General features: G+C 47.7%; 1 protein-coding gene across 1 annotated transcript; it reads right to left on the bottom strand.

Moving 5' to 3' along the window:
* Positions 1-461: 461 nt before the first annotated feature.
* Positions 462-12,444, bottom strand: LOC311007311 (calmodulin-1). Its single transcript, XM_084000443.1, has 6 exons — positions 12,306-12,444; positions 7,205-7,235; positions 6,228-6,371; positions 2,728-2,834; positions 2,305-2,440; positions 462-1,543 (listed from the first exon to the last, which is right to left on the bottom strand). Exons 1-6 carry the CDS (start codon positions 12,306-12,308, stop codon positions 1,515-1,517), a joined length of 450 nt encoding a protein of 149 aa, XP_083856569.1. The 5' UTR covers positions 12,309-12,444; the 3' UTR covers positions 462-1,514.
* Positions 12,445-13,370: the final 926 nt, after the last annotated feature.

Raw genomic sequence — 13,370 nt, 5'->3', positions numbered from 1 at the left:
TGTTGTGGCCTGGTTTGCCTTACTAGGACAAGCCAACATGGAGTCATTGGCAGAAGCAGGAGGGTTTATTCAAACTCCCACTTGCCTTTTCAAAAAAAAAAAAAAAAAACCCAACATCCCAGTTACAGCATGCTGCTGTTGCCTAGCAACCAGCTGTGTCTTGAGAGAGAGGAGAGGCGTCATAATTGTGTATGTATATCCACGGCTGAGCGCGAGAGCAAACACTCTGTGCTGCCTCTCCCTCCCCTGTGGGGCTGCTCACTCTCTCCACAACCTCACCGACATGTAATGGCTCTCAGTATCACACACTGTGCATCTTGCCTCCGCTCGATATCAACCAATGACACCGCACATGGGAGAGAACGATGCTTATAACCGTTTATTGACAGATTTGTCTAGTCGGTCTTTTATATAGATCACCTTCAAAAATCAAGCATCAAGAAAAATGACATAAGACATAATAAAGTTCATGGTCTTTTATTTGAAAAAAAAATAAAGACTAGCATGTACAACTTGGAATGAATGTAAACTGAACTCAGACGAACAGTCGCGAAAACTGGTGCACTGACACTCCTAACAGCATGCGCCGCGAACACAGCACACCCCTCACTAATGCTCTTGTCTGAGTTGAGAAACGGAAGAAGAAAAAGAAAAGTGAAGGCCAGTGATTCTCTCTTGCAAGAAAAGAGGACAGACACTCCATCTCTGCGAAAAAATAAAAGATAAAGAAAAACAAAAACAAAAGAAAGCTCACCGTAAGACTCTTTAAGTCCCCCCTCCTTTTAAAAAGGGCAGGACGCACAACTACTAAGATGGCCGTCCAAATAACATAACAAAAACAAAAGAACATGCCAAACATTTGAAAATGTTTTTTTTGTACATATTTTTTTTCACTTTTTATCTAGCATACAATTAAGTCCCATTCCACTTTAACGCTTGAGTTAGAACCTGGTATATTCTCTCATGTTAACAGTACAGGGTTCCTCTCCAAATACAAAAAAACTGTACCAAACCAACAAGAGGACAGCTTATAGTGGAATCAGCACGCTCTGGTAGCCCGGAGGAGGGATGGGGGGCAGGGGGGTTAGTGCTCCGGTCTCAAGCTGCATGCATGAAGAACAGAAAACAGAGAGAGAAAGAAGAGATGGCCAGCCCAGACATTTACCACTAGCAAATGGAACTGGTAGGAGTTCGCCAAATGCTTTTGCCTTAGTCTGAAGGTAGTAGTTACAGGGTTTGTTGTTATTATTTTTACTTGTTAAGTACTGATGCTAAACTGATCTCCGGGGGGAGGGGGACAGGATCACTAACCATCATTTTCATGCAGATATTTTTTGTATATTTTTATATTTTTCCTGTGTGGACAGAAGGATATTTTATTTCAACATTCAATTATTTTCTATACAGAAACAGTATGAATAAATGAACATTTTTCCAAGAGGTAAGTAAAACATTTGATTTTTTTTTTCCTTTTTTTTTTCTTCTAAGAGGGGACAGGACGGGGCGGGCAAGCTTCACTTTGCAGTCATCATCTGTACAAACTCTGCAGAGAGGGAGAGAGAGAGAGAGAGAGAGAGAGGACAATAAGGGCATGAGGTTTAAGGCTTTGGCACAGCCTGTTGCCAGTGAGAGCAGTCACCTGCTAAATTGTTAAATGCTTTATTAATTTTTTAATCAACCTGAGCAGGTTCAGAACACACATCCTAATTAGTGTCCCCTTTCCAAACGGCTTCCGTGTTCATCTCATTAAACCCAATTGATTAAAAAGCTCCTGCATTGTGCTTACAGTTTTGCTGCAACGTGACGACGATATGCACGCGCACAGAAAGGGAAAGAAAAACAGATACAGGGAGGCTCGGGGAACATATTCTCTGCGTGGTACAATGACGGTGTAGAAGTAGGACACTTTTCAGCCAAGACTTATGGACTGTTCATAATATATCAACAGCCTTCTAGAAAATGAGCGCAGTCTCTCGTGTAATGTGCCGAGGGAGCGACAGTGGGGGGATGGGAGAAGGAGAAAGAAAAGGCTCCTGGCGCACTGATGATAATTCAGAAGGATGACTTTCTCCCATCTCTGTTTCAGCAGCCTCCATCTATAGCCCCCATCTAATAACTAATATTACGTGTGGCTGGCTTATCTTGTAGTCGCCCTCAGAGAAATACACAGCCAGGAAAATGAAGAGCTCTGGTCCCCCAGTTTAATAAAAACTTACACCATGGCCTAGAAACTAAAGCTATTTGTGTACCTTGACATTTTAATGTCTCCTTACTTTTTTTATATACACATATATATTTTTTTACCTTCGTAGTTGACCTGTCCGTCTCCGTCAATGTCTGCTTCTCTGATCATCTCGTCCACCTCCTCGTCCGTTAACTTCTCTCCCAGGTTCGTCATGACGTGACGGAGCTCTGCAGCGCTGATGTAGCCGTTTCCATCCTGGAAACACATAGCACGGGATCAAACATGTGAGAATTTTTTTATTTTTTTTAAATCCCCACAGGCTAACAACTAGTGCAGCAGGTGTTAAACAAGCTGTAAGGTTTCATTTTTCCACCACTAATCACTTTTGGTGTTACCTACATCTACAGATGAGAGTACTATAGCTGCAAGCAAGTCTCCTTGGCCTCCATGGAAAAAATAAAATATTCAAATAAAACTAAAAAAGGCTTGCCAAGCACTGACATTGTTCTACAATCTCATTATGCACCTTAAACCTCATTTACCTTATCAAATACCCGGAAAGCTTCACGGATCTCCTCCTCGCTGTCTGTGTCCTTCATTTTTCTGGCCATCATGGTCAGAAACTCCGGGAAGTCGATGGTTCCGTTACCTGGAATAGGTGATCAATGAGGCACATGTAATCAGCAAAAAAATCGCAATTACTCGAAAAGCAAACTGAGATAAGTCGAGATAATTCAACCCAGCATTTAGCTGATGAAGAGCAACCCACTGGAAATATTCATGCAGCGCTCCATGTCTCTGTGTATGATGGTTAACATGTATGACTGCGTGGAGCAGAACCTCTCTGTGGTGACGCTGCAGCTCGGGGGAGTGAGTAATGGCCGCGAGTGCAGCAGCCCTAACATCATGTTAGTGTACACCTTCCATCCTGTGATAAACACAGCTACTGCAGCTGAAAGGAGGAGGAGGGGGGGGGGGGGGGGGGGGGGGGTGAGTGTGTGTGTGTTTCCTTTTCTTCCTCAGGGAAGCCCCGGGAGGAGGTTGCGTATGTAATACACAGTACAGCAGCATTGCAGGGAGGAAAGTGAGGGGCGGGGGAGGGGGGGCAACCCATGGCCAGTCATCCATAATGTAGTGGCACAGTGTACTGTGCAGCACGGCCTTCAAGGAGCCTGGAGAAATCAAAGGCTCTCTCTCTCTCCTGGTGCCCCTGTCAGAAAGCGAGGCTGGGGGGGAGAAGTGGGAAGGACAAAAAGAAGGGTGGGGGAAGGAAGGAGGGAGGGGGGGGGGCTTCAGTGCAGATGCTCCGCTCCTCCTCCTTTCTGTTTTTATCTATCCTAGATTCCCTCCCTTTGCTGTCCTGTTTTCTCATCTCTGTGTTTGTGTATCCTGGGCGGTCTTGTGGGGGGGGGGGGGCGATGAGCAGCACCAGCAGCACCAATAACCACTGGTGGCAGCTCGTTGTGTGCGTGCAATAGGATCAATATCCATGTTGCTGTGTTCAAGACAGGATTAGCAGAGGATCAGACCCTCTTGACAGGGGGAAGGATCTGTGAGCAGCTCAGCAGCTCACCTACTGCAGCAACAGGACAGAGGATGGGGAGGGGGGGTGGGAAATCTACCGGAGGAGGGGGGGGGGGGGGGGCTTTTATGCAGATGTTATGGCGATGTAAGAAAAGCAGGAGTGTGTGTGTCGTCATTAAGGGAAAAAAAAAATGGGAAAAGAAATAGAAATTTGTGAGGACACTGAACTGAAGGTCAGAGACTAAGGGCAAACGATCCCTAAGGATTAGCCCTGGGGTGGGACGGATTGAGGGAGGGAGCTGGTAGATTAACCAATGATGGAGCACGCCTCTGTGGAGTGAAACGGAGAGAGAATAAGGGAACGCATGTGTGTGTATGGAACAAAAAAGGGATGCAGTAATGTGATGGGGCAGATGGTGAACTCATGACCCGGGGTAACAATCTAAGGACCTGTTATCTAACACACAGAGACAGCCAGCAGCACCGAGGGAACACATGCTGCCACTGGGGGGTTGGAGGGGGAGGCCAAGGAAGGAGGAGGGTGGGGGGTGGGGGTGCTCCCAGTTTCAGAGAGGGGAAGAAGTGCAACTGGAAAACCGTCATCCGAGGGCGCAATGACTAGAGAAGCAAGACGGCGCCTTGAGTGATATCTGCTCAACTGAACCTCAGGCCAGCTGCTGCTGCAGTGGAGGGAGGGAGGGAGGGAAGGAGGAATGGAGATAGGGAGGCAGGTGGGAAGAGAGAGAGAAAAAACGGTGGGAGGGAAAGAGAGAGAGAAAGAGAGGGAGGGAGTAGGCGGCAGAGAGGGAGATGTGAAGAGGAGAGAATGTAAGGAGCGAACCGAGTGGGAGATGGTGCGATTACACATAAGAGGTGCTGACGCAAACTATAGAAGGCTGAGGCATCTCGGTGTGTGTGGTCATCGGTTTTTCCTGCATCATAAAGCCAACTTCCATCCCTGAGATAAGAAAGAGGGGCGGGATTGCGTAATGCTGATGAGTGGTGTGCCGGGACTCAGGCTAGTATTTTTGTCACAGTTATTTAACCTGGTCTTTTGCATATCGTACCTCATTAAGGTCTAAAACGTGGAGCCTCGTGTCGACTTCCCGACGTGTGTGGTCCTAACATTAACGGCGGTGACTCCCGTGTCGTACTGTAACCCACACTGTTCATAAACTGCAGCTCGGCTTTTACAACCAAATAGCCGAGAGACTGTTTCTTTTCTTTCTTTTTTTTTTACACAGCTGTGTCGAGTTCAAGCCCTCCGTCCTCTCCTCCATTCATTGTCATTCTTTACCACAGCATCCTTGTTTGGTAAATAGAGCTGATTTTCAATGGGCCGGCTGACATCCCATAGCTGCCGATGTGGGTACGGGATGTGCAAAGCGCAGAGAGGCCTTATGTAACCACTTTTATTTTCCATTACTAGCTTCATTGCTGTCTGACCTAGATTGCATCAGCCAAGGGAGGCAGAGGCAGAACAAGGGGATGTTAGTGATGTGTGTGTGTGTGTGTGTGCTCTCTCTCTCTCTCTGTGTGTCTACTTGCTCCTGGGTGTAACCGAAGGGGAGGGGAGGGGTGCTGAGGGTGGGATGGTGGGAGGACGTTTCAATAAAGGGGGGCAGCCGAGCCGCGGTGCAATTGATTTCTCCTGATCAATGCGGTCCCATTTTACGAAATCCTATAAGCTGACAGAGCAGCGGCGCTGACAGCTAACATCCTCCACTCCGCTGTCCAAGGACGGCCAGCATGGGAGCTACTGAGCCAACTTCTCAAACTCCTCTTTCTCTCTCTCTCTCCCTCTCTCTCCTTCATCGCTCTCTTTCGATCTCAGAGCCTGTGGGAGACGCTGCGCTGCAGGATGAAGAGGTGGTGAACAGAGGAGGAGGAGGAGGAGGAATCTGTCTGCTCAGCGTGGGGCAGTAACACTGACAGTCGTTTTGACACTTATCCCGCTCTTCTCGCCAGCGCTGAAAGCACCTTCCTGCACATCCAGAACTCTCACAATGTCAGCTGCGATGATGGAGCCGGACACGCGGCGGTGACTACACTGCTGACACAGAGAGACGGCGTCATCTGAAAATAAAGCCGGCCGGACAGTTGGCTCGGACAGTTGGTTGACAGTTGGCAGAGGAGGGGAGGGAGGTGGGCGACGGCGGCGCTGCTGATGTGTTTCAAAATGGGGCAGTAATGGACGCTCTATATAATCCTTTATCCATTTGTAACGGAGAGCTTTATTACAGAGGTCATGCTATGAAACCTTAACTCTGAATAATGGTTACGGCTACATCTCCGTGTGTCCCATACCACTTCGGATACAACTCAAATTAGGAGCTGGGAACTTCCCATTTTCCTGTTAGATTATATTAATTGGTCCAGCTATGTCGTTTGGAAATAAAACCACATCTAAATCAGTTTCAGCGTCATCATTTCTGACTCATATGACCTCTTTTGTGGAACTTTTATGATGAAATATTGGTAATACCGGTGAATGTCATTGGAAAGTAGTTATACTGACCGTCAGCATCCACCTCGTTGATCATGTCCTGCAGTTCGGCCTCTGTGGGGTTCTGGCCCAGCGACCTCATGACGGTGCCGAGCTCTTTGGTGGTGATGGTGCCGTCGCCATCCTTGTCGAATAAGGAGAAAGCCTCCTTGAATTCTGCAGAGGGGGGAGGGTAAGAGTGGTTAGAGGTTAGGGTTACTGTTGCTATGCGGTTACAGAAATGGGTTACGTTGGGACACTGCAGTCAGGTCTAGAAGGTCAATCGATCCTTGGGAGCGATGTGACTGACTACAGAGGGGCCGGGTTAACTCGGTTCATGCTCGCCGGTGAATTGGCCCACATTGAGCCGAGCTCTGAAACCGCACTGGGATCTCGACTCGCGCTGTGAGAAAATTGTAAAGTTGAAAAAGCTACAAGATTTCAGGGTAAGAAATCCAATGTGTGCATCTGTTGTTTGAGCAGCCCTCTAAACTACAGGCCATAATAAGCCATCCAGGGAAGAACAGAAGTGAGCATTACCCTTGGAGCATTAGCACAAGCTAATTAGCCACAGAGGGGGTTTGACTAAGAAGAAACTGCGGAGCTTCCAGTGTTAGCACAGAGCTCGCATCATTTATTTATCAAGAATATCAAGGTACTCGAATGATTGAAACTAGTCGTCGTGAGCTTGTCTGGAAAACTGCCTGTTCACTTAGACTTTGTAGACTTCAGTCCTGACTCATGCCGTGTTGTAAATATGCTCTCCCCTTCACTTCCTGCTCATTGTGAAAAGCTAATGATCTACCGAGGGAGGGTGGGTGCCAGATCCTTCAATCTTCTGTCGCATGTCATGTTCTCACTAAATCACGTGCAAGCAACCTGGACGGTTCATGAGAAAACAGGAAGAGGAACTTTGTTGGACATTACAGGGTGGAACCGATCGACTGGTGGCCAGTGAAAATGGGAGGAAAAGATGTGTCTGTTAGGGGAAGTAACATCTCTGTTCCTACCTGCGATCTGCTCCTCTGTTAGTTGGTCGGCCTGTGGTTGGAAAAAGAAAAGAGAAGGAGAGAAGGGAGAGAATTACAAACAAACAAGTTACTCAACACGGCAATTATTCCCAATAACCCGGCTGTTTCGTCACTACATTCCTCAGCATCCCCGCCCGCCAACCACCACACGGCTCAACACAGGCCACAGTGTTCAGGGGTCTGCTGGCCTCAGAGCGAGGCCATCTCCAGAGGCCTCCGCAGGAATCTACTCTCGGCGCTGCCAAGATTTACAAATGACGATAACTCAAATTAACCACAAGCCACAGTCGGAGGGACTTGTTTCAACATTTCCCTTATCTACACGCCACTTCCCTGTAAAAAGCAGAATTTCACCGTGCCCAATCGATCCGGTCCCTTTAATGAGTGGAAGCCGACTGGAGTCCATCCGTCTCTGATTGCCATATAATTGAAACTGATGCTGAAAAAAATCAGTTACCGGAATGGCAGAGATACCAGAGGCTTATCAAGATGCTTTTTAAAGGTTGTGTTTGTTTGATGGGCTGTGGGAAAGCTAACGCGCAGAGGGGCTCTACAAAAAAAAAAAGGTACAGCGTGATGTTAAACCAGCAGACGACTGGCTCAGTGGGATTGTTCAAAAAAAGTAGGCTGCTACGCCGTGGCGGTCCTCTCAAGAGGGGCTGCTGGGAAACAAGATGGTGTAATAACACGGATGAAGTCCTGTCTCTAGACCAAGAGAAAGTGTTCAGGCAGGGTTGTTTTAGGACATATCAGCATGGGAGTGTTTTCCACGGCTCTACCGACAGGAAAAGAGGCCTGCTGGGGTTGGTTGCACCCCACCCCACCCCTCCTCCCTTAATGGCTGATAGTGACTCACTAATGCTTTAAATGGGCCTGGCATCCACCGCCAGGCCCCGTTTTACATGGATGGATCCAGCTTCTTTGTAAAAAAAAAAAAACAGCTCCACTGATTTCAAACAAACACCCACAGCAGTAAAGTGTGAATACAGAGCTTGTGGTGCAAACAACTCCCACAGGTGCCCTCCCTCATCGCCGCCTCAGATAAATAAAAAGGAGTTTGTTTTATGATTATTGTTAACAGGCCGCTCTGACATCATTGTGCTTGGCAACAAAAGGAGGAACACACACAAAACGTGAGTAGTCACAGATGTGCACATAATTGCACACTAACGGACATGGAAGCATTACTCTAGCGCGTGTACACACACACACACACACACACAACCACACACACACACACAAGTCTGTCTTAATGGCATTCTTCCTCAACACCAATACTTTCCATCCCCATGTTTCCTGTGAATTAGTCAGAGTAGCCAGTTCTGCCTCAAAGCAAATTCCCCCAACCCCGTCACTGTGTTTATGTGTTTGTACAAGCAATCTAAGTCTGGACGCAGCCAAGCCCACATCCAGTAACAGTCATCCTCACATTGCGTGGCTATGGAAACCTGAGCCTTGTTTTTTTTAAGGTAAGGGTATTTTATCGTGTAATTTAAGCCAGAAGATTCAATTTTGTTGCATAATGACTCGATTTGGTTGGACCGGATAAGACTTAGCAGATCACAGCATGACACTCTCCGAGCTGACCTTTAACTCTTTAAAACAGAGAGGTCTCTCCTTGTGGCTTGAGCAGCAGCGGCCACAGGATGGATGGACGGATGGATGGATCGATGGATCTGGCCAGCGAGGGAGGGGGGGGTTGCTCATGGATAACTTCAGCGGCGCTCATACGATTAGCCGACATGATTCAATAACAAGAGCTCTTGCTTTTCTTCTCCCTCCCTGCACCCTCTTCCTGTCTCCATTTCCATCTGTGAGAGAGGGAAATGTCAAGGGGAAAAAACAGCCTCACTAACACAAACATGCCACCCAGCCGGACCTATGTTTGAAAGACGCCGTCTTCCACCGTTTCCACATCCCTCGGCTTCTGTCCTCTCTCTCCTTGGTCACCCTGTTTGTCATACTGTGTCTCTCCTGTTGTATCTTTGCTGTCCCCTGCTGTCTCTGTTAGTGGACTGGGTGTGGGGTATGGTGACTCAGTGCTATGGATCCTCCCCTGGCTCTAGCCCAAGCTGTTGGGGGACTCACAATGTTGCTGCACCACCAGGCCCACTACCGGCCCATCCCTTCCTTCTCCACTTTATTCTTCCTTTTTCTCTCTCTCTCTCCTGGCACTTGGAGCGAGGCCAATACCAACTCCTCCTCCTGACGACCTTTCCCCTCTCCATGTCTCTTTTCTCTCTCGTTATGTGCCATGCTGTTCAGAGGAAACTCCCCGTGATTCACCATCCACGGTGTCTTATGGACAGGATTGTCCGCTGCCAGTCCTCCTCTCCTGGTAACAGCTTGTAGAGGATAGGGAGAGTGTGAGTGAGTGTGTGTGTGTGTGTGTGTGTGTTTGAGGTTGGGTGGTGCTCTGCTGGCAGTGGTCTGTTGGCATGCGTCGGTCAACCACTCCCACTGTTGCCCGGGCAGCCGGTCTGGGCAATGCGCTCCAAACAGGACTGTGAGGAGGAGGCAGGAGGCAGCTCACCGGGCCAGCGAAGAATATCTTTTACTCTCACTTGATGCCTTCTCGCCCTCGTACAAACATACCGCATCCTTCTCTGTTCACGCCGAGGTTGGGTTTGAAAGAGGATGCTAAACGCTGTAAGAAAACACCGATTCTTTTCTTCATCTGCAGCCCTTTGCCAATGCTTTCCAGGTTTTTTTTTTTTTTTTTTTTGGAGTTGTCAGTCTGTCACCGTGAGGCGTCCTGGCACTTCCTGAAGAAGCTTCTCAATATACACCAAGTGATAGGTGCAAAAACCAGCTGTCACTTGGACAAATGGGTGTGACACACACACACAAACACACTCTCTCACACACACTTCCATTCACCATGACTCAAGCACAATCATAAAGAGTCACACTCCTTTTCTATAGGGGCACTGGGCTCTACAAAAGCGCTGAACGCCTCTTCTCTTTGAGGCTGAACAAAAGGCAGCGAGGCCTCGGGCCCAGGCTTGTGTCTAGAGGGGAGGAGGGAGGGAAGATGGGTGTAAACAACACCAACCTCCCCCCTGCACCCCCACAGACAAGGCTGGTCCACCATATGGCCTGGTGGTTGGTAGGTGGTTGGGTACTCCTCTGCACTGTGGAGAGAGCACTAGACACTGAGGGACATGGAACATGGCTAGGTGTTGCCGCCAAGCATATAAATTATTCACCGCAGCGGATCAGATGTCCTTCAAGTTACTAAACATGCATCAGCAAACAAGAGCGTAACAGGAATAGGATAGGGCCTTAGCATGGTCCAACTACTTATTCGATACTTCCACCTCAATGGGGGGAGGCTGTTTCCACTTCAATGGGCGTATTGATGCAGACAAGGGGCTTACGCCTGTGGATTAAACTTTTCAGAGATGCTGATACGCAGGCTAACTCCATAACAATTCCACTTTACACTCCAATTACCGCGCCGTGTTTGCAACGTGAAACTGCATCGCCGCTCAATACCATATATGGGATATTTGATCACAGCAGAAGGAGGAGGAGGAAGAGGAGGAGGGGGGGAGAGAGATCTACAGCTTCTTGAGTCCCTCGGGCCATTAATGATCTATCAGGCTTGATAATCAATGGATTGGCTTGAAGGCCTCTCTTTTCCACATCCTCACTGGGTAACTTCTCCATGTGACGTAGCAGGTGGTGGGGCTCGGTTTGGTGAGCTGCCTGCCTTGCAGATGTCAAAGTGCGTGTGGACTGCCTGGCTCCCAACATCTGGTGAGATTGGTTAAAACCAAGTGGTAGCCTACTGTGTACGTTAATATATTCTGCAAGTCACCGAGGCCTGTTGGAAAACCTCCAGGTTACACTGAATTTGACTGGCTACCGAATAAAACATAGGCTTTTAAAAAATGTATAAGCTGTACAGCAGCATGGCAGCTCTGGAATATTTATATCTCCAGATATACGTACGGTGTGTGGCGTTACACTGGTTTAGGGGGGGGGGAAACGTCGACTAAACTTCACAGCTGTTGATGTTTTTCCAGTAAGAGCTTCTTGGACAACTCAACACAGTCGGCTCACACATTTGCATAACATCGAAAATTTGCAAAGAGGCAACCAAATCAGCCGACATAACACAAATAGATAACACACACACAGCCTGAGATAAAAAACCCCGCAGTAAAAGGCGGAACTGCGCCTCTTCTTGTAGCGTTAATGTAGGCTACACAGTTTTAGCTGTGTAACTACCTAATCACAGAATATGGTCAGTTTCCGTTGCGGAACACTGACGAGATCCAGTTGTGCTTATTCCCCCCTCTTTCTCTCATCGTGGCGCGGTCTAGCACGGCACGGCACGGCTCGGCTCGAGCAGCAGCAACAGCAGCAGCAGTATGATGGTGCAACCCAGAAAAAAGGGGGGGAAACCAAGCTTGATAGTCCTCCCGACGAGGGGCAGCACCGTTCACACCGTGTTCGACATATGCGGAGGGACATGTCGCCTGTGACGCGAACAATATAGCGCCGGGCTGCGCTGTGTTTCTAATGGAGATGATAGGCAGGGCTTCCCGACGTGCCCGCGCTGCTAAGAGCGGATTGTAAAAATGTATCCCCTAACTGAATTATGCTGTAATAACCCAGAATAGCTTCCTTGTTATTCCGACACCACTAAAATCTAGTCCAAGAATTAATTCGAGCTGCACCAAGCAGCTACTTGACCCGACATAGCCGAACAGCCAATAATGCTCTATGAATTGCGCAGTTATGGGGAAATACAGTCCTGGTTTGAAGGTGAACATCGTTTCGGATATAGGCTACATATTTTTAAAAACTACAGACAAGAACACATCGCACTTCATCATTTCTTGACATTGTCTCCTACACTGGCTAAAAGAGAGAGAAAAAATGCGGTTTGCGGGCGTTTTCCGTCCTCGTCTCCACACCGGAGCAGCTCACCGGAGAAATCAATGAGAGAGCGGCGGATACAGACACGGGAGGGGGAAAAAAGGCGTTAAACCGCTGCTGTAGTAACCAGGCTTCGCTGTTATTAAAAACGCATTTCCCCTTCTACGCAGAATGAATGACAAATACATACCATGTCGGATGGGTTGTGTGCTTGTCGGTCTGTGGAGGCAGACTAGAGGAGTGTGGTCGTTCCTTAGATGGAGTTCCACTGGCGGGTTAGGAGTGTGTATATTGGCCGTGGCCAGGATGGGGGATTGCCTGTGTATCCCTCCGCCACACGAGCACTGATCACTCACTTCCTTATTTCAATTCAAGAGCTGTTGCAGCAGCTCAGGCCTCCAGCAGAAGACGACGTGTCAATCACCCGGGCTAAAACGCCTGCAGTGCACGTACAGCATCCTTCCACTCATGTTGAACTACATGGCTGGAGGGGAGGAGGGGGGGTGCAGTGGACACTCACTTGGTTATGGCTTTATCCATCTTTGTAGGATCAAGAAGGAGCAGCCTGTCTGAGTGTGCATTAAGCCTGCTATCTATATAATATCACTTTATCGATGAACATACAGTATAATACTCTTAATAGGCCTGGGGGCCAAACCTCCATGCAGTTAATTTGTTTTTTCCTTTCTCATAAACCATTAACCTCCATCACAGCCAGCAGTGTAAGTCATGTAAGGATATAGGTCCTATAAGGAAAGCCTGGGTAGAAGTTTCTAGATATTTAGCAGTGTGGTCAAAGATGGAGGTCCTGTTCTCCACAGTTTTAATGTTATTTTTTCTTGTTTTGTGCACCATGTGCTGACTTTAACCAGCAGGAGCTTTATTTTACAGAGTTTCTTTAGTTGTCCCCTTGGGAGCTTTAAGGCCCAGTTATACAAAGCAGCAAATTAAAAATAAAACCTAAAAAGTTAATGAGGTCCAAAGGTTTACACAAAGGCCAAAATCACCTTAAAGTAGGCAAAATAGACCATTTGAACTGAGCCGTCACCACCCTTCTCATAACTGTCCTAACCAAGTAAAATATAACGCATACATGGACAGGCTTATTTGTCGTTTGGATCATCTAGACTAGAGAGACTACTGTTAATGTCTCTTTTTAAATTCTCATGTAATATTTTAACATAAGGATAGCATATATTATGGCAAAAGTCATGCTTATAATGACAAATACAACAACGAAACTGCACTAAAGTTT

Source organism: Trachurus trachurus, assembly GCF_905171665.1.
Source record: "Trachurus trachurus genome assembly, chromosome: 24".
NCBI classification, from domain to species: Eukaryota; Metazoa; Chordata; class Actinopteri; order Carangiformes; family Carangidae; genus Trachurus; species Trachurus trachurus.
This window is presented reverse-complemented; position numbering and strand designations above follow the sequence as displayed.